Raw genomic sequence first — 21,476 nt, forward strand, 5'->3', positions numbered from 1 at the left:
ACATCTTAGCAAGTTTAGAGGACGTGGTATCCTGGAGGACATGTGAGTTTAAATAGGAACGCTGCTTCAGCTGAAAAAATTCTGAATGAAGAGTCAGCAAATGACTCTATTCCCTCACTTGAACAGGATCCAGGAGCAAGTTGTTTTTCTAATGCATTTAGAGCAGCTGTTTCATGGGTGGTGGTTTGGGTGATTTACCTACTTTCATTTGTCTGTCTAGTTTATTGTATTTTGTCTGCCACTGTGGTCCAACTGAAAAGTAATGTTTTTAATGGAGAGTACTGTCACTTAAATATGCAGACAACTCCTCCAAATCTAACATTTGTCCATCAGAATCACGTCATCTGTATGTGTCTGTGGTTTATCAGTTTCATAACATTGTTTTGCAGCTGTCCAATCTAAAGTCTGTATTTTGTCTCATGTATTCTGTCGTGCAGGATCTGTACCACCAGTCCTATGACCTGGTGTGTGTCATGTTCGCCTCTATCCCAGACTTTAAAGAGTTCTACACAGAATCTGACGTCAACAAGGAAGGATTGGAGTGCCTCAGGCTCCTCAACGAAATCATTGCTGATTTTGATGAGGTAAATAACCCTCGCTCTTGCAACCTTCATAATATTCCACACAACAAACACACTAAGCCTAGAGCCTCAATGCTTTCATAGTTGTATGTGATTGAACAATGTCATGTACAAGATACCCATGGTAATGGTATCTGAATATGCTGAGAGGCTTTTGCTGGCAGACAGATGTAGATATACATTTACAAGCTATCACTTATGCCGTAAACGGTCTCATTTATTGTAGCTGTTGTATGAATTGTGTATGTATTTGTGTGTGTAGCTGCTGTCCAAACCTAAATTCAGCGGTGTGGAAAAAATCAAGACCATTGGCAGCACTTACATGGCTGCTACTGGACTGAACGCATCACCTGGGCCTGAGTACACATTACAGGTAGACTTGTCACACACATGCACACACAAAAGATTTTTGTTGAGAGATTCAAGCACATTTCTGTGTGGCTGCCACAAAATGTGTTACATTTTACAGGAGAACTTGGTGTGTTACTGGTTGTGTTCTTTCGCTTCTCAGGAGCATGACAGGCAGTACATGCACATAGGGACGATGGTAGAGTTTGCCTTTGCCTTGGTGGGGAAGCTGGATGTTATCAACAAACACTCCTTTAATGACTTCAAACTCAGAGTTGGTGAGTTACACATGACAGAGACTTCAAATCATGCAGGGCTTTAAACTTCTCCAACAACGTGCAAAAATTGCACCGTTTTAGATTAAAAAATAGATTATTATATGTCTATGGAAAATACTATTGCATATTTTTAACCATGTAGCAAGAGCATGGGTGTATGTGTATGCATACAGTCATAAGGCTACTTTATTTACTTTACTTTTTATTTATTATTTTATTTTATTAATTATTAATTATTTATTAAAAAACCTTTGTTCACACTGTGGCTCAGCAAAGTGTCAGCTCAGTAATGCATGTGACCGCCCTTCTTTGAAAAAGCACTGTAAAGAATAGGCTATTCCTTTTCTTTGCATTACATTGTGGTGATCGTTTGACAACAGCAGATTTATTATGCCACATATGTTGTAGACCAACAGAGGAACAAGCATTGAAAAGTTTGATAGATAGGCTTATCGGATATTCTTTATGGCTTTGGAAGTGAAGCTTGGACCTGGATACAGTTATCAGACTATAGTTTAGAGCTGAGGAGAGGGTGAGTGGACCATACATTTTTCCATCATTTGGATCAAGGCTATGTGTTCTTAGCATCATATGCCACAGTGTACTTGTTCATTTTGCACAATTTCTTATTGTACAATTTGTTATTGTTGTTATTTGCATCAGTTGTGATAATAAACATGTCATTGTAGGCCTGGCCATCAGGGCTACCACAACACATTTCACATTTCAAATTTTCTTTGCTTTAACCACGGCATATGTTATTGTTGAGAATCACACAGCTTTGGTAGACTTAAAAAAATAGCTTGAATGGAGATTTGACAATACATAATATATCAATGGAGGTTATGGTGACTGTATACTCTGTTGATATATTAAGTGCCGCTATTGACATGTAGCCTTTGTATGCATCCAAGATTTTTTTATTTTTTCTAGAGCTCCAATATGCTGTCGGGGTAATTTCATTATCTTGACACAAACAGAGAGAGGTGTGCACATCTAAATAACAAGAAAATAAAACTCTTGTCAGCAAGACGGAAGTATAGTCATGGCAACATAACAGCAGGGAGAGAGAGGCACTGACTAAAGAGTAGAGGGAGAATTGAAGAGGAAAGCAGGCAGGCAGGTCCCAGCTCCCTGTGTGCGGTAAGAGTCAGAGTTCGATACCCTCAACCTGTCTGTGAAGATCGCAGCATGGGATGGTCCATTAACTCAGCAGTGTGCGTGTGTGTGACTGTACATCCCTGCTGCTTCCAGATGGGCCTAAAACGCTCCATCAGAGAAGGATACAAGTCCCCACCCAGTGGGACAGGACAAAACCAGTGGCCGTGTGCCTGTGTGTGCTGCCTGTGCACTTACACACATTGCAATTTCCAGCAATTTGAAAATTGACTCAGAACCCAGAGTGAAGATACACCCAGTGTCATCTCAGTGTTGTGAAAAGCTACAGAGCCTACTTAGCAGAGGTGCTGAGAGTGTTGGGGATTAAGAGCTCAGCTGCATTTAGCTTCCACTTCATCTCATGTTCTGATGAAATCTTGTGAAAAGCTTTGTTTATTCTGAAAGCAGCAGGTCTCTTGCTGACAGCCTTTTGGAGCTGTGCTCTGGCTGCACTCAGTAATTAATCAGTAATATCAAAATTTGATTTTAAAACACCTCCATCATCATTGTTCATGTATTACATCATAATTAGAAACAAAAAGACCAATTCTTTTATAACTCTTACATTACATACTTTAACATCTGCGTGTGCAATAGCAAGGATGTGTGTCATCAATCCTAACTGTGTTAGAAATCGAGTACACAATAATAAAAATAGTAGTACCACTTTTCCATTCAGATTAAAAACAAGAATGTGAAAGTGTAGTAACTGAGTAAATATGGTACAGACACTTTCACTGAGCTGAAATGTTCACTGAATGTTTTGTGTCCTTTGTCAGGTATTAACCATGGTCCAGTGATAGCTGGAGTCATTGGAGCCCAGAAACCACAGTATGATATCTGGGGGAACACAGTGAATGTAGCCAGCAGAATGGACAGCACTGGAGTCCTGGGAAAAATACAGGTAACTAGAGGACAATGATATTGTGTATGGTGTAAATCCCATAATACTAACAGGTATTATCTGTGTAGCCGGAGACTGATATATATTATTCCTTTTTGACACTGGGTGTACAGTAGTTCATTTTAGGTCAAATCCACATATGTAATCCTGCTGTTTTAACTACTCACTAGCTCAAAGTGTTTATCAATCTGCAGTTGAAGAAAATAGTAATATTTGCTAAAAACTGCAATTCCCAGTTGTTTCAGGAGTATAAACCTTTTTCACAGAAGACATTTTGACTTGTCATTGGAGGGAAGGCAGAGGTGAAAGATATTTTGTGATTGATAATTCAGTTCAGTTAAGTGACCCAGAAAGTGTGTCAGTGAGCAAACATGCACAAGCACAGGACCAGACCACAGGCATTATGTTTTCAGGCTCGTTTTTACATCCGTGAACGAGAAAACTCAGTAGCACCTTGAGGGAATTTCTTCAAATTTGGTACAAACATTCACTTGGACTCAAGGATGAGCTGATTAGAATTTAGTGGTCAGAGGTCAAAGTTCAAGGTCATGGTGACCTCACAAACCATAACTCAAGAATTTATTCACTTATGACACAATTTAACACAAATGTCTAATAGGATAGAATGATGAAGTGATAGTCAAGGGTCAACTTCACTGTGATGTCATAATGTTTTGCAAAAACACTTCTGGCCCTTATTCAACGCTGTGAGGAACATAAAGGGAGATTGTTGAGACTATTTCCTGCAACTTGACCGGTTGGTGGGAGCAATACAACCAAAAGGCAGTTATCCTAGTCTTCACAGGATTTGTTGTAAATAACAAAGATAACTTGTATATTATCAAGTTATTTGTTACTTATAATATCTTGTTTATATTCTGTGATGCTTTCAAGGACAAAATAGTTCGGTTGTCTGCATCTGTCAAACCTCACATTATGTTTGAAGTTGACTATTTCTCTCAAAGCAGTGGGTCAGCTTTATTTTGGTATGCAGCCATTTTAAATGTCAGTACAGATGTTTATAAGATGAAACTCATACTCCCTTTGCTCATGCTTTTTGTGGCAGCAAGGATATCAGATCATCTCAGCATCATGTAACATCTTCAAATCAAATTGCAAACTGCCTGAGCACCGATAAGATGAAGTGTTTTTTCACCTGCATGGTGTGTAGCTGTGAGAATCATGGAGTCTTCAGAGGGCTATATTACACTTCATAGCCTGTACACACCTGAGAGAGCCATCTGCTGTGCAGTGTAGCACAACTGTAGCACTTTGAATTACATTCCAAGATTGCCAGATGATATTTCAAGATACACAGAGGCAACTATAAAAATGTTGAATTCTTCCGAGGTAGCATTTGGTTATTTCACATCCTGTGCTAATTTTACTGATAATTCCAAATTTTACCCAGAGGACAATTTCTTTCAGTGTTGTATGTTTACAAATAAAGTTCAGTTTTACTTTTTTTATATTTTATCAAAGGCTTTGTTGTCTGGAAGGTGCTGCGCTCTGTGATGATTGCTGGGCTCTTTATCTCTCTAATCATGATTTTGTTTCCAAAAATACAATTGTTACTTACGAGTTAATGGTTGGCAGATTTTTCCTCAGCTCCTGGAAATGTTTTGCTGTAAAGAGCTGAGTATTTTTGCCTGGAGCAAGTTAATTCAGTTGTGTATGATAAGCAAAATTGGATGTTACCCCTCTGGTTCTCCCTGTAGGTGACGGAGGAGACAAGTCGCATCCTTCTTACCCTGGGCTACATGTGCTCTTGTAGAGGCATCATCAACGTCAAGGGTAAAGGAGAGCTCAAGACCTACTTTGTGCACACAGAGATGACCCGCTCACTGTCTCAAGGGAATGTAATGCCATAAGACTGGCTCACAATATGACACAGGCACAAAGAACATTCATTTCCGATAGATAAAGGAGATTTGATCTTCTCAATGCTGTTGTAGCAGAAACAATGTGTGAGACACAAAGGAATCGGATCTGCGCTGCAAGGAGAAAACTCAGATTTTAATTTTGCATTGCAAGTTACCTATGCCACAGCTGTAGTATACATTTAGTCACTTATGTAAATGTAAGTGTAGCATGTACAGCAAGTAGGCAATAACCCCTGAAATATTTTGTAATTTGAATGTTGGATCCAGAAAAGCCACAGTGGCTCAAGTCAGTCAGATCTAATATTGTGCGAGTTCAGTCAGAGTCTGAAATGGTTTAAATTAGTATTCTGACTCAGTTCCGGGAAGCTTGTGGCATCACTTTGACATAAAAGCCTCTTTTTTAGCCAGGTGCATCAAAGACAGAATCTGTATTCTGTCTATTTTACAGGAAACAGTACACTTTGGATGTCAAATGATGTGTAGTACGAAGTGTGTGGCAACAATTTTCATACCAAGGTCTCTTGAAGAGCATTCGTGCATCCAAAAGACAAGAATGTCAGAGTGAACAATAATACAAACAACATGCTGGTGTTACTTAGTGTGCCCCCACCTCGAACAAATTTTTTACAAATTGATACAAAAGAACATAGATGGACGATCTGATGTTAAACTGAAAGCAAAGGACAAATAAAAGGGAAAACTGCATGACCACTGTTGCAAAGGTGAAGCTGGTCTTGTTTAAAAAACACAGGCAGCCAACAAGGAGACACGTGTATGTGTACATAACTCCATCAACCTTGTTAGAAGCACGAAGTCTTGGATGTATTTTACAGGCAGTCTAGGATCATAACACACATTGAAAAAAAATCTATGAATATATTATGATATTCATGTGGGGCAAAGTTTCCCAAAAACAGTCTTTGCTCTTTAACCATCTTGTCTTCACTGAGTGTTTACACAAAACTAAAAAAAAATCTTTATAGCGCAGGTCAGGTTTGTTGCTGTTCAGACAAGCTGAGAAGATCAGATCTGATCCATATGGATTTAAGAGCCAGGTTCAAGTCAAACTACTGGATGACAAAGAGATAAAGATGATTTCAGTGTGAAGACTTTCATTTGGGAAACGGAAGCCTGGTCTGTGTACAGGGTAGCTTTAGAGTGCGTATGGTATGGTGGTTTTGTAAGAAAAGAAAATACTACCAAAAAAGTGTTTTGATGTTTTGATGATGCCATTGTTTTTTGTAAAAACTTCATTAAAATTTCTATGTATTTCAGTTCTATGGAGTGCTATTATTGCTTGCAAGGTTCTGATGAGCTCTCAGCATATTAACTTGATGCTCTTGATGTACAATAAACGGCAGGATGATGAAAATGTCCCTGCACACTGGATTGATAGTCCTTATCAACCTAAACTGGTCTGTGTGAGAATGATGACATCAATCCAATACATAGCTCACAACTACCATCAGTTCAACATGTTGGTGCCTCTAGACCGTGGTACACACTTGACATTGGGTAATGCTGCTTGTGAGCAGATGAGCATACAAAGATCTAGACTTATCAGGGCCAAAGCCTTGTCCTGTCTGTGTTTTCATTTTCAACATTTCAGTGAAATCTAAATTTTAAAATTACAAGTATAAATAGATATAAGCAGTTTAGAAACACTCAAGATGGTGATTAAATGATTACTGACCCAACTATATGTGTCATATAATTATTAAAAATCTACAATCTAATCTACAAATATTTCCCTTCTGGTAAGTGATACAAATCAAGGCACTGCCACAGGTAATACAGGTACTCTGTAGCTGAAGATCAAAAAACTGAAATTACACAGCAGATATTTATTTGTGACCTTTAGTTGTCACACTGCAGCTGTCGCTGTCCTCTTTGACTTCAAGCAAAACAAATAATACTGACATGTTTTCAGATTTGTTCAGTCCAGGTTTGTGTTGAAAGCACTAAATACATTATTTGACCTCAACTCTTGACATTTACAGTACTGCAGAGTAAGTATTCAGTCCCCTTCAGCCAGGGTATACACTTAGACCAAGTGTCAGGGATTGCTGTTATTTTATACTCTCCTATCCAAAATTACTGTATACTCTATATCCCATTGTATGGAGCCACATGTTTCACCACTGGTGCCCATACTCCATACTGTTGCAGTTTTACTGAAAAGAAATGAATAATGCCTAACCTCCCATCAGATATGTGTCAACGTTTGTCAACATGAAGCGATCATTTGACGTCACAGAGGAGTGCCACACCCCGAAGGATCCAGTATTCTGGAGGAAGTGAAGTCTTCAGATCTACAGCAGCGATATAATTCATGTCAGTTCTCACTGGCTTCTTGTAGATTGGACAGGAGTAGAGGCGGGAATCCTTCAAACCTGCCACACACAAAAATAGACGAAAATCAAAAACAGCAACAAATTTGATGAAAGCTGATAGAAATGGAGCAACAGCTGGTAAAACCATCTCTAAGTGAAACATCTATGAACCTAGAACTATTTCATGTCAATGAACTTCACAACACCACAGCACCAATTGAGACTCAACCATACATCACTCAGTTACACTGCAACCATCACAGATATTGTATAACACATGGACACTGCACACCTGTATGAACATAAATCTATTTTATCTCTTATTCCTATTTATATATTTATCCCATAGTATTTACAGTGCCTTCAGGAAGTATTCAGACTCTATTGTGTTGTGATTTAATTTGAAAAGGATATTTCTATTATAATTATATAATCATATAATTATATAATTATATTTATATAATTATATTATAATTATAATTTCTATTTTTGCCCATTAATCTACACTCAATAACCCTTAATGATGAAGGGAAAATGTGTTTTTGAAAAATCTGCAAATTTTTTCAAAATTTCAAAAACTGAAATCTCTCATTTTTATTGCAATCATGTATTTTCTAACTTTAAAATTAAATCTACAACACCAAGTGCAAAAAGTGAAGGGGGTCTGAATACTTTCTGAAGCCACTAAATCAAAACCTGCTCAAATCAGGCAACCCACTCAGGTAACCAAAATTAGGAGGTAACCCAAATTTCCCACTACTCCCACAGCACCACCTTATTGTTCTTTGGTTTTTAGGCAGTCAGATTGCTAGCTGGTTGTTAGCCCGTCAGTCACAGCATGCTGAAGTGCTTCTTGAGTGTTCTTCAACAGCCCAACATCAGCAGAAAAACCAACAATCCTTGTCACAAGCACCCAACAGCCTTTGTTAAGACAGTCTTTAGAGATGATATACACATGGATGAAACTTATCTCTCAATAGGAAGTCACAATTAAGTAGAGGGGTTTTCAAGACTCTCTCTCATACTGCATAGGTGCTGTTGCAGCCACTTATCTACAGAAAGATCCTCCACCATTCTCCTTTGCAGTTTGCACTGACATACACACCCAGCAGGCAGCCTTCTTGTGGGAAAAGCTGGGAGGGGACATGGTGTAAACCACATTACGCGTATCATTAATTCATTTCCCAGGCAGCCTTGCTAGCAGGTGTCCGCGGGGGCCCTTCTCTCTGCTGCCTGCCTGAATATAGTCTGGACTTATCCAGGACAAACGCTGTGCCACATACTGCTGGTAATCTATTCCCAGACAAAATAAATAGCACTTAGTCTGCTTGACATTTAAATGTTACATCCATCCAATCTGAGTGACTGTGTGGGATGCAAACTCTGAGGAGGAGAGAAGAGACTGACAGAGACTAGAAAGATTTGTGTTCTTAAGAAAGACGTGATTAAAGCTTAAAGCATGATTGTCAGATTAGAGTCTTCAAAATCTGCTTTATTGAATTTTTGACTTAAAATTTGCAAATGAAAAAAAAAAAAGAATCCCACCATTATTCTCAGCGTACATCCGAATCACAGGCATCATCTCGAAGAGGACTTTGGGTTTGGAGTCAATGAGTTTGCAGTTGCGGCGGTCCCAGCCGGCTCCCTCCAGATACAGGCCATAGACGTACACTCCCTCTGTGGGGGGTTGGGTGATGTCGTCCTTCATCCACTTGGTCACCTCATTGCACAGCACCATACGGTCCAGGGCCCAGCCCTTGTTGGCCCGAGTTATCTCCTATGAGTGCAGGGACAAATTTGTAAATTAAGGCACTGATGTGGGCAGTACAACATGGCAGAACACCTGAATGACAGAGCTGACAGTTGGCAATTATTTCTCCATAAACTAAAAAAAAACAAAAACAATTTTGGTAATAGGACTGTAATAGAGATACAATATAAGAACACTATTGGGCAAAGGACTGCACTCCATCGATGCTGAGCAGAAAGAAATAAATTCAACGTGACTCAAAAAGAGCAAGGAGTGAGAGCACAATAAATGAATAAATGTGAATACTCTATCCCTTCAGTCATTTTATTCTCATTTTGAAAGAGGTGAAAAACATACTGGGAACAACCAGACAAACACACAACAGTTGTTATAAACAAGCCAGGAATTTCACACACAATCAGAATGCCCTGCAGACACTTTGTGATGCAGCTGGTCCAAGAAAAGCTGCAATGTCTCTCCTCTGAAGCTGGTATACAAGTTTGGTGAGCAGATATGCCTGTTTTATTCATTAACACAGTAGTCAGACAAACCCCTGCTCAGACAACTGCATCCACAATATTTTCTATGTCTCTGAGCAACTGGTGCAATAAATCTAAACTAGAGGGCAGTCAAATGTGCAAACCTGACAGCAATGCTAAATGATTTTCTATTCATACTACTACATAATTGTGAAGTAAATTGATTTGTTGGCCCAGAAAACATACTTCAGTCCATAAATCTCTATTTCACTCATTTCTGTCATTTACATAGTTACTGTATATGATATCTGGATCAAAACCAAATTCAAATGAAAAGAATCCCATGTCCTAAGGCCACCAATCATCATAGTTCAAGGTTTTGGAGATATATTTCTGACAAATAAAAAGACTAACAGGAGTAAAAAAAGTTAATAACTTCCCTGGTGGATGCAGTAATAGATGTATAAAAGACAGATTTAGTTTCAAACTGCAAGGCACTATCAAATACAGAAAACATAAGTCTCAAGATAAAAGTGAGGCTTCCCCAGTAGGATGGAAGTATTATTGGCCCTACAGGAGTGACGATTTACACTTCAGGGTAGTTAAAGTGCATAGATAAAATGCAGCAAAAACAAAAAAATATTGTTATTTTGTATGTTTTAAAGCCTGTATAGGAAATAATGTATGTTTAATCATCAACAGCTTATTTTCAGTTTCCATTTTTGCTTTATTTCCCACCAGAACAACCCAATTTGTCTAAAAAGGACGCAGATTGGTTTCACTGGTTTTACCTGAATTTTCATATTCCAACAAAAAGTCACTGTTCACTGTAAAATTTCAGTCATTCATAAGGACAGCTGAGAAAATGCTTCTATTCCAAGACAGTGAAGTGAAAAATGCAAAAATACAGTATAAATATAACTTATTAACTACACTTGCTCTGGATGGGAAAATTATCATCATCCCTTTTTCACTTGTTTTGTAATCTTCAATATAAATGTAGATACACATCTGGGTATTTATAACATTGATAATGAGCCCTACCAACGGGGGCATGACTTGAGATTTGGACTATGGAGGCTTATATCCATAGGGTCTGAAAATCAAAAGCCCACTTTCCCCGTGGGGTCCGACAGTTTAAATGGCTATTTGATAAGACTTGGTTTAAGGTTTAGGGACAGAATCAGGTTTAGGTTAGGGTTTGGGTTAGGCATTCAGTTGTGATGGTTAAGGTATAGGTAAGGGGCTAAGGGATACAATATGTCAATGACACGTCCCCATGAATATAGTAAAACATGGTTGTTTTTGTGTGTGTGAACACTTGTGACTGCGTGCTTGCTTGTGTGTGTCAATGTGGCCATGTGCCTGCCTCTCCCTCTGCGTGCCATCTGGCCTCCTCTCCGATGGTGGGCAAGTAGGTAGGGAGCCTGATGCCATGTATACCTGTCTCATGGCTGTCAGGAAGCCCTGCGGGTTGAAGAAGCCTGTCATCCAGAAGCAGTTGGGCCGTCCTTCAAAGATCCATGCCTGGAACTGCCGGTTCCGCTCAAGCAACTCTGTGAACCAGAACCCCAGGGTGCTGGAGGCCCACGATGCCTGAAAAACAAAGATCAACAACAACACAAACAAAACATTATGATGAAACGCTGAAAACTGTCATCCAGGTGGATCAGAGGAGAAGACAACAGGGAGACATGAAAAAAGGAAAGTATTGTGAATTACCACGTGGCAAGAGAAAAAGAGAATTCAGCAGAGAAGAATACAAAAAGATTAGAATACAACAAAACACAATAGAATGGAAGCAAATGGGCCAAAGCAGATTGCACTGCAAATAGAAAGTCTCTGTATCCCAGCCAGGAAACCATTCAAGTCTAAATTATTCTAATGTTGTAATGTTTGTGAGAGCATGGCTTGAATGCCAACAGAGTGATTCAGATGCAAAGATACAGGAAAAGTCATGCTGAGTCACGTTCTTTGTTGTTCTCTCTTGCACTCCCCCTCTCAATATTAATATTCTGGCAATTTCTTCAGATACATTTCTAAGTCATTCTCATTCATCATAGAAATGGATTTGTGCACTGTGCACACAAAATAAAGTGCATAAATATAAAGGTAAGGAGCATCAGTGTGGACTAAATGAGAAGTCAGAGGCTGACTGATGATAGTGAAGAACATTTTAGCCAGCATGACATATCTGATGTTATCAGAAACAAATAAGTAAACCTTTACAAAAGTAAATAACATTAGAGAAATGATTCTTCCACAGGCATACAAGGATCTTTGAGATATTCATTTGCTTCAAGGCTCCCAAAAAAGGCTTGTTAGCATTCTGTATTAAAAGCAATGGTCATTAACAGCTTTCAGTGGAATTAAATGATAACCACATTAGAAATGAAGAGTCTCATCTGTTTTGTTATAATTTCCTGAAGACTACAGAGGAAAAGCAACTGTATTCAACGCGACAACTGTGAGTTCAGTTTGCAATTTTAAATTCCAGATTATCTTCTCCACTGACCTTCTTCCAGCGTGCAGGAATGCGTGCATCATACATGCAATCCAGAGCATCCCGCAGGTTCTCGCTCATGATGATGGTTCCATCGATCGCTAACTTGAGATCTGTCAGGGTGTTTCGGACCAGAACTATGACTCTCTGCATCCGATCGATCTCCTGACGCAGGAAGATGTTCATGGGCTGGAAGGGACCCATCTTCTGGAGACGCTCTCTCACCTGGTTTCATCAGATAAGATGATTTATTAACATTATAATAATTATATATTATTTAATTTTAACGAATCTTCTTAAAGATTTACATATGTATGGAGTGACCTGCAGGGCACAGACAGACTTGCTATATTGTTATATTCCCCAGTAGGTGAATGTAATGTAGAAAGACATGTTCCTGAGCCTGGAATCACTGCAGTTCAGTCTACCTGTATTTCACATATAACCTTCTTAAAATTCATTTGGCCCATTTGCCACTTTCAAAATGCCGCAGCTTTTCTCTTTCTTTTCTGGATAATTAATATAAACTGTCAGCATGCTTCAGGTACACAGTGAGCACATGATGTGAGGTTTCTATAGTTACTACTATTTATAAGGAACAGAAAAAAACAGAGTAGAGATGGACTAAATTCATGGTTGTTTCTCTGAAAATGCCAAAACATTTGTCTTTTATTCTGAATGTAGTTATTCCTGTGAACACTTCTGTATTCCCTCTCATTCTGTTGGGCATCTGTACTCTACATACAATTGTTCCATCATATTAAAACTTCTATATAGGGTTTGGGGGGTCAAATCAGCATGGGCTACCACGTATCTTTTTGACTGTTTTTATATAATGTAAAAGACAGACAAGCAGGCTGATAGATGGAACTGAAGGCTGTAGACGTAGGGTGTGTTGTACAGGTTTTCCATGACGAACTTTGCACCTCGACTCAGTAAAGTCACATTCGCCTCTCTTTCTCTGAAGTGACAAAAAAGAGAGAGAAACCCTGAAATAAATCAAAGCTATTTCCAGTCGTCTTTGCTCTCTGTCTGTCACCGTCTCAAACACACACAACCTTCCATCACCTCGCTCACACACATCCCACCTCTCTGACTGTACCACACCAGCCACCTTGCAAGGCACACATGGTGAGTAGAGAAGCACTGCACATGTGGATTCACTCACCACAGGCGGTTCATTGCTTGTACGCTTAGCACACAAACACACACACACACACACACAAATACACACAAGCTTACTTCAAAAGGTACATAGTCAGGAGGTAGTTTCTCCAGCATGTCATCAGCCAGCCTTGACACCACAGCCTCTCTGGTTTCCCCTCTGCCTGATGAGCTGTCTTTTGGCTGAATACTGAGGATGATGTCTAGAACGTCCTTAGCCAGTTTACTTTGGTATGTTATGTCTGCATTTGGGTGGAGACCGAATACCTCTGGAGTATCATAGGCTGGCAGACCCTGTGAAAGAACAAGCAGCAGTTATTGGACCGGGGTTCAGGTGTTCGGACAGCAGAGCATTCGTGAAAATATTTTTAGACAGAAATAGCCTTGATATTTTCTCCCTACTCTCACAACACGAATTGCGAGAGAGACCCAGTGCCCCTATTGAGCAGCATATCGCCTCAAACTGAGCTGGCAGAAACAGGCTGGCAAAGCTTATCTGAGAAATTCTGCAACAATGTGGAATAGGGTTTTATGTGTTTTTTTCCTGCACAGTTTCAAGTACCCATTTCCCTGCACTGCAGTTTTTTGTCACTGCTAAGCCCACTGTTGGCCTGGGGGAAGTGTAGACAGCCAAGTGTCTCCTCTGATACACACGGTGTCACCAGCTGCTTCTTTTCACCCTCCAGTGAAGAGCTTCGTGAGGGTATAACACATGGGAGATTCATGCCAGCCCTCCTATCTAACCTAGATCACTCTCTGGCTTTCCACCCATAAACACAGCCAACTGTGTTCAATGGGCCCAGCACCGAGCCAAAGGTAAAATGGGAAATGAGTTCCCATCTCTGTGGTGATGGGTAGCTGTATGTGATGTCTATTATGTATTAAGACGAGGCACCAATCCTCAGTTGTGCTTTTATAGAGACATGTGTGCTGTGAATTCATACCATCACAGAGACTGTGCAGATTCTAATATAAATAGTTACTGGCCTTGGTTGCATCTCTCTCGCAAACAACTTGATATTATGTTAAAGTTTTTCTCCTCTGCGTAAAGGCGATCACCCACTGACTCTGTGCTCTCTGGCAGTCTAGCAGTCAATATCAATTTTCCATCTGGTCTCAAAGGATAAATAACTCAGATAGATGTATGCCTTCACTGATATTGTGATTAATTATTTCTTCACACGATCAGGTGGCTAAAGGAACTTAATTGAAAGAAAAACCTGAGTTCAAAGCAGATAAACTGGCTCACCGATATGGTTCATTGATAGTGAGCTGCGGACTCTATAGGGGTTACATGGCTGTCACTGATGACATTTAAATTTGGGTGAAACCTAGGTTTTAGGTCAAATTCAGGGCTAAAGTTGTTCTAATTAAGACAGTTACATTTTGAGAGTGACTCACGAACATCGCTCACTGAAAAGCATCGAGTTCAAAACTGTTCTTTAATTGGCTCAAAGACATCTTGAAGTGAGTGTCTCTCAATGATGACAGGAAGACAGACCATCTGTTACTGTAGTTTAACTAATTAGGTTCCTTATAGAACTAGAACATTCAGAACTAACTTACTCTGAAATGGTAACACTAAGTTTTATTATTTATTAATTATGATCAATATCATCTAATACATTGTGTGTTTTTTGCTTTTTTCTACTTTAATACATCAAGAATGGTGCAATGGTGTGAAATGCCAATTAGCACATGAACATGATGACAGAAAATCAAGTTTTATTTTCATATGTTAGCACATTTGAGCAAAAAAAGACTTATTTCTCTTCGGCTTATCAGATTCCCTTTGTGCTTATTTCTTTGTTGTTTGAGAACAGCTCAGAGTTTGCACTGAGGAGACGCTTGTGATTTATGTCTTCATCAGCTAGTTTATCTTTCAAATATCAACCACGCTGCATTCAAATAGAGTCACAACATCAGGAGAGAGCCTTGCTGATACACTGAGAAAACTGGGAGGTGATGAAGAGACTGTCACATTGTGTGCTGGACAGAATAGCCTTTGTTCCTCGCTGTGGTCATTTATTCCCTCTTAGGGAATTTTAGCTTTGTTCCTGTCCGTCTGCATTTAGTTTGAATACAAGGACATGTGGACACACACACAAACAGACATGCCATGCTCTGTTGTGTATTTTGCATGTGTAGATAGAGTGTGAATATGTGTGTATTTGTGTCTGTGACAGGAAGAGAAAGAAGGATTGTTGGCAAATTTGTGTGCACATGGCACGTGGATGCGGTTTCTATGTGAGTCTATATCTGTTTGTGTGTGTGTTTGTGATTGTGTTTGTGTTTGTGTGTGTGTGTGTGTGTGTGTGTGTGTGTGTGTGTGTGTGTGTGTGTGTGTGTGTGTGTGTGTGTGTGTGTGTGTGTACATTTGTGCATGTCTGGGGGCAGTTCCTGAGCTAGTTTCATTAAAGCTGGTTTCATTATGATGGATGCTCAGGGCTGCCAGCCTCAGCAAGCTTATTCCTCTGCACTACCTCTCAAATAGAGAATGACAAACACACACACACACACACAAACACAGACAGACAGACAGACAGACACAAACACACACACACACACAGACACAGACAGACACACACACACACACACACACACACACACACACACACACACACACAGGTAAGCACACTAATAAGTCATACATAATCTGTAATAAAATGAGCATGCTTGCATTGTATCTAAAATCACAAATGACAGCTTGTTGTGTGTTGCTCTCCTCACTGTTTCTGGTTATCCCTGAAAGCTGACAGCGTAAATACAAAAGGCAACATCACATGACGGAAGCAGAATTTCAACAAAGATGTGGAAAATTGGGGTTTCACAATTTCATGTGCCAACAGACAGGAAATCCTCAGTCCACTGCCTATAAACTGTTGCTATCCACTGTTGTATTATTTGTAGAAGCCAGTTAAAAACATGTTCCATCAACCATCATCCACCAGAGAGGGTCTCACCTGAATGTATGTCAGATACTGGTCAACATTGGAGCATTTTGGGATGCTGTAGCCCTTGTAGAAGCTGAAGGCAGGCCCAAACATGTCCTCACTGAACCACACCTTGGCAAAGGTGTTGAGGAGGCGCTTGTCAAAGTCGTCAGTCACACGGCCGCCATACTGAATCTCTCCGATCATGTATCGCACCGTGTTCCATGATACACCCTGAGGAGAGAAAAGTAATGATTGTGATGGTCACAGTATTTTACCAAAAGCAAATGAGTTGATCAAGTTGTTCTGTAAGACATAACCTCTGAGGAAACTGGAAACATGAAGGGACAGATATTTTATCTTTAAGAGCATGGTTATTATTTCAGATGGACATGTTTTTGAAAGCTGAATGAAACTAATTCCTGCCATTTCAGAAGAGATAAACGCCACAAAGACAAGTACATTTTTTTTAATGAAAATCTAATTTGTTAACTCTGACAAAAGAAATGGCCAAAAGAGATTTTAACTTGTTTCTTTTTATCGGTTTCTTTTGAAAGCTCACATTATAATGTTGTCAAATACACAATGCAATCGTGTGTGAGTGATAATCATTTGATAAAGCCTCATTTCTTATGACACGTCTATTAGTTTTTAATGTGCTGCCACAGGAAAACTGTGATCAACAGACGACCTGCTGGTCACTTCCTCTGCCAGTAAAACGTCTGTTATACACCATTTTAAACCATCATCATTCTGTAACTCTGCACTCAGAGCTATTTGATGGTAGCTTTTAAATATGTGTGCTTTCACATCCTCTATGTGAACAAACACTGGTACACAGTACAGTTTGCTAATTACTTGAGAAGTGCCACGTCTACCTTTTTGATGTCCATGTCATCAAGGTGGTTCTGAACAAACTGGACTGTGGCATTGAAGTCGGCCTGGTTGAACTCATAGGGGATGTTCCATCCCAGAGGGCCATACTTTCTCCTTTCCTGTACTGTGCTGTGGAGAAATGCAACTCCATAGAGCATTGGCTTCCACTGCACCATGTTACTGACATCCAACAGGTCCTGGTTTAAACCTGGTGAGGGATACATGGATGAAGACACGAGCAGTCTCTCGGACAGCAGGCTAAGAGTATAAGTGGGAAGGCATAAATTCATTATGAACAGATACCAGTGCAGAATCCCTTTTCAAAGATGGAATAAAAAAGCAAAAGACTAAAAAAAAAGCATTAGGGTGGAGTCTTTTGATCTGAGTGAACAAATTCTACTTGCAATTTTTCTAAGTGAATCTGCTTTATTAAACTGGTCTAAATATTTTAAGATGCAGCATCTTCTAGACTCTAGACTCTAGAATGTGTGTGTATGTATGTAACGGATACACACTTAAATTAGCAAAATGAAAGTTGGCAATTCTCTTTTGGGAAATCTGACAGGTAACATCTCGAAGGGCTTTACTAAACACTAATGAAGTTTGAGAAATCTTGCCAGGCTCAGGAGAATAACAGTGTGGTGGGGGATTTAAAAAAAAGTTAAATTCCCACTTTTAATCTACATAACTACTACATGTTGGATTTCCAAAATGTTCAATTACTGAAAAATGTCTCTGAAATATTCAGGCAGTTTGGTTTCTCCTTAATCCAGGTGGTTCAGCTTTAGCCTTATTTAAAATTTGGCAGCTGCAGCTTTGAGGGTCTATGGTAAAAATCAGCAAGGCCTGAAAACAGACTTTAATATTCTGAATGCACTAGCCACAACAAATGTAATTTCTCCTTATCTGATGAGGAAATGCAATTTATAATTACGGCCACGATTCAAGAGCTGATGATAAGCATGTACCCAGACTCTCAATTGCCCCTCAGGAACTACACAACACCTTTTCCATATGAGCCAGACAGCTGGTTTATGTTTATCAAATATTCTTCTCTTCTTCTTCAGGGTTTGACTGTGTGTTTCAACTTGTTTAAAATGTCAATAACCTTATAGGCTTCTGGCACTTGGATGTAACACAATGACAAACAGTTGTTTGTTTATCAGCCCTTTGTCCCACTGACTTTCCCCAAGGATACATCTCTTTAGTTATTGATTATGTGACTGATCGACTGTGTGTGTGTGTGCGTGTGTGTGTATCCACAAATGAGTTGCACACATCTAGAATACCAAGATAATCTATTCTGCATTGCCATCATTGTGTTACTTCTATTTTGCTTACACAGACGCGCCTGTCTGATCTTCTTGTTATAATAAATTATAGAACTATAAACTGTTGACATTTTAGTTCATTTAAGGCTAGAGCATCACATTGACTGATAACAGGATACATATACGTGCGCTTTTTTTCCTAGTACAATCTTGCCACTGAACTTGCTCAGTAAATTATAACAAAAATCATAGCTCTGGTTGATTAGTTTTCCTTTAAACTGAACCAAACAGCCTACCTCCATAGGTTCTCTTAAGCCCCGCCTTGAGGCCCTGTGGTGGTTCGTTTGTGAACTTGATTGACATCTGCAGAAGAGTGATGGGAAATTGTCTGTGGACCTCTGTGGTCATCCAAAGGCGGAAGCTGTCGTGTACAACGTCTGTCTCTGTCACCGTGTCCATTAACTCGTCCATGAAGTCCAGACCTAGGTGGCAGTTCTGGAGTAAGGCCCAGCCCCCCTAGGAACATTTAATGATGGCAATTGTTATCATACATATCAAGAACTGCAAAGTGATGATGAGGTCAAGATCCCTAAAAAAGTGTGACTAACTCTAAACACCAAACACACATTTTTAGAAACAATGAACCGTACTGTCTAGCTCAACATATTGCATGAAATAAATTTTTTTTGCTGCTACATTAAATGACGCTAAAATAGCAGCAACATCACACCACTGACTCACATTAGCCATGGTCTGCTGCAGAAGCTTGCGGGCATGGACCTCTTGCCCTTGTCCCATGGAGACATATCGGGTCTCAATCTTCAGCCTCTTCCCCAGTGCGATGATGGAGTCAGTTGGATCTGAGCCCATTGACAAGAAGCAGATGAGAGGTGTTCGTGGGTCTGATTCCTCCCACATCTTCTCCAAGTCAAGAATCACCCCTTCAGTGTACTTCTCCCCCATTGCGTCCATTATGTATTTACGGGCCTGCAGGAGAGAGAGAAAGAACTGAGGCACAGTATATTTGTTGATTGCTTCATAATGCAACACACTCAAACACTAGGGGAAAGACTTGTTCAGCATTGCAGGCCAATTCAAAACTAAATATTGGAATACATTTACTTTCTGGGGCTTGGGACTGAGTAAATAGTTCAAGGGATTATTTTACTGGCTTACTCTTTTCGGTCGACAATAAAGACTGGGGGGTGGGGGGTGGCAGACAAGGACAAGTGCTGGAGTGCAACAAAATAAATTCCACTCCAGGCTTGTCTGCAGTGGACCAAAAAAACTACCCATCAGTAAAAAGTGAATGTCCATTAGCCTTTGTAGATTCAGGCTCGGTAAGCTTCAGAGAGAGAGCTGTTTTACTAAATGTGTGCCACTTTTCCCTTCGAGGAAAGCTTTGGGCAAGGGGAATGTTACTGTAGACTGAGAGACTTAAACTCTTTTTTTCTGGACCCAGTCTCATTAATACGAGTGTATCTTTGAAGTAAACCTCAACCTACCCATTAATTACCTACCCATTGCTTTAGGCGATTCTGCTGAATTGGATTTACATTACCTATACAGTCTATTATGAAAGTGGAAACAAATGTGTTGAGACTAAGCTGAACAACCAAAATTTGGCATTTAGGGCCCAGATCCTTGAATCTGGACATCATAACTACACATACAAATGTGTCTTGCCTGACCTGTGCGATGGTCCTGTCAGGACACCAGCAGCGTATGAGGAGCAGGCGTCTAAAACAGTCAAGAGCCTGGTCATAGGAGTTTGGAACTACCTCCTCCTCTGGGGCCTCCTTATCAAACCAAGACTTCCACTGCTTCTCATTACGATTTATCTGAAAGACAATGTAAACAGCTCTGACACACAAACTCACGAAAAAAAAAAATTCTATTACTTCCATTTATATCAAACCTAGAAAGCAGAAGATGTAGGAAAAACAAGACTAGATCAAAACCTAGTATAAGGCTCCACCAAATATGATGTGCCCTCAATGTGTGAACTTGAGGGCACATCATATTTACATTATGCCTAGTGTCAGCTGGTGTCAGCCCTTTATCTGTTTGCTTCTCTCCCACTCTCTGCGCACACATAAACAGTATCTTAATACAGCTGATTTCCCAATAAAGCTGTTCTCTTTAATATGTTTTTCTGTTTCTGTTGTTAGACAAAGGAACAAGTATGAAATAGTGACTGAAATGCAGCCCATTAATACTACATGTTAACCAGTGGTCACTTCCAAGCCATTTCCTTGCTGCTGCGTCTGATTTTCACGATGCTGACAACATCTCCCTACACGTAAGTAAAAAAAAAAAAAAAATGTGCTGTGATTTCAGCTATTTGTACTTGTAAACTGTTCGGAGAGAACGTGAGCAGTGACAGAATATCTTTCTTATTTTGTCTCCCACACAGTGCACAGCGTCCATTTGGGTGACAAACTGTTGCTCTACCTCTCTTCCACTCATTCAACAGTAGTAGCAGGCACAAGAGAGGTCCTTAGATTTGTAGCAACACAAACAAGTTTGTGCCAGTTCATTTTCTAAGAGCAAAGACCAATGGGGAAACTCCAACAGTCTGCTTGCTGACCAATGGCGTAACTTTATGACTCAGTCACGTGGCATTCAGTTGACCAATTTTGTAACTTGATCAGTCAGTCAGTCAGTCAGTCATGGACATTCGCGCCTATAGGGTGAACCCGCTGTTGCAGTCCAGCCATTCATTGCATATTACAGGCAAACACATTTAGACACAGTTGCATTGATGGTCAAAGCAGCTTCAGACCAATAGCAAAAAGAAATGCAACAAGAAAGAAAAAAGCAAAGATCAAATGTGTCTATGAAAATATCTATGAAATATTCAAATGTATTCACTGTGTAGTCCCCTGGTTTCACACCACAAATTGTCTTAATGTGCTTAAGGACCATGATGAACATGTGGCTTTCTGCAGATACTTTATATACGTACATACATATGTACACACACACACACACACACACACACACACACACACA

General features: G+C 39.8%; 2 protein-coding genes across 2 annotated transcripts in view; one reads left to right on the top strand and one right to left on the bottom strand.

Annotated features, from left to right (window-relative positions):
- The window catches only part of adcy2a (adenylate cyclase 2a), a 62,318-nt gene extending 55,889 nt beyond the window's left edge, over positions 1-6,429 (top strand). Inside the window, exons 21-25 of the mRNA XM_071469017.1 lie at positions 438-584; positions 844-954; positions 1,093-1,207; positions 3,145-3,269; positions 4,988-6,429. Coding sequence (XP_071325118.1) covers positions 438-584; positions 844-954; positions 1,093-1,207; positions 3,145-3,269; positions 4,988-5,140 — 651 coding nt within the window. The 3' untranslated portion in view covers positions 5,141-6,429. The remainder of the gene's footprint in view (positions 1-437; positions 585-843; positions 955-1,092; positions 1,208-3,144; positions 3,270-4,987) is intronic.
- Positions 6,430-6,834: 405 nt separating this feature from the next.
- Positions 6,835-21,476, bottom strand: part of dnah5 (dynein, axonemal, heavy chain 5) — a 97,122-nt gene continuing 82,480 nt past the window's right edge. Inside the window, exons 79-88 of the mRNA XM_071469016.1 lie at positions 20,153-20,302; positions 19,203-19,448; positions 18,758-18,977; positions 17,193-17,398; positions 16,345-16,548; positions 13,460-13,675; positions 12,230-12,442; positions 11,158-11,310; positions 9,031-9,262; positions 6,835-7,545 (exon numbers count right to left, since the gene is read on the bottom strand). Of these exons, the coding sequence (XP_071325117.1) occupies positions 7,394-7,545; positions 9,031-9,262; positions 11,158-11,310; positions 12,230-12,442; positions 13,460-13,675; positions 16,345-16,548; positions 17,193-17,398; positions 18,758-18,977; positions 19,203-19,448; positions 20,153-20,302 (1,992 nt within the window). The 3' untranslated portion in view covers positions 6,835-7,393. The remainder of the gene's footprint in view (positions 7,546-9,030; positions 9,263-11,157; positions 11,311-12,229; positions 12,443-13,459; positions 13,676-16,344; positions 16,549-17,192; positions 17,399-18,757; positions 18,978-19,202; positions 19,449-20,152; positions 20,303-21,476) is intronic.

This window comes from Trachinotus anak, unplaced genomic scaffold (genome assembly GCF_046630095.1).
Source record: "Trachinotus anak isolate AG129_WGS33_773 ecotype Australia unplaced genomic scaffold, CSIRO_AGI_Tana_v1 ptg000032l, whole genome shotgun sequence".
Classification (NCBI taxonomy): domain Eukaryota; kingdom Metazoa; phylum Chordata; class Actinopteri; order Carangiformes; family Carangidae; genus Trachinotus; species Trachinotus anak.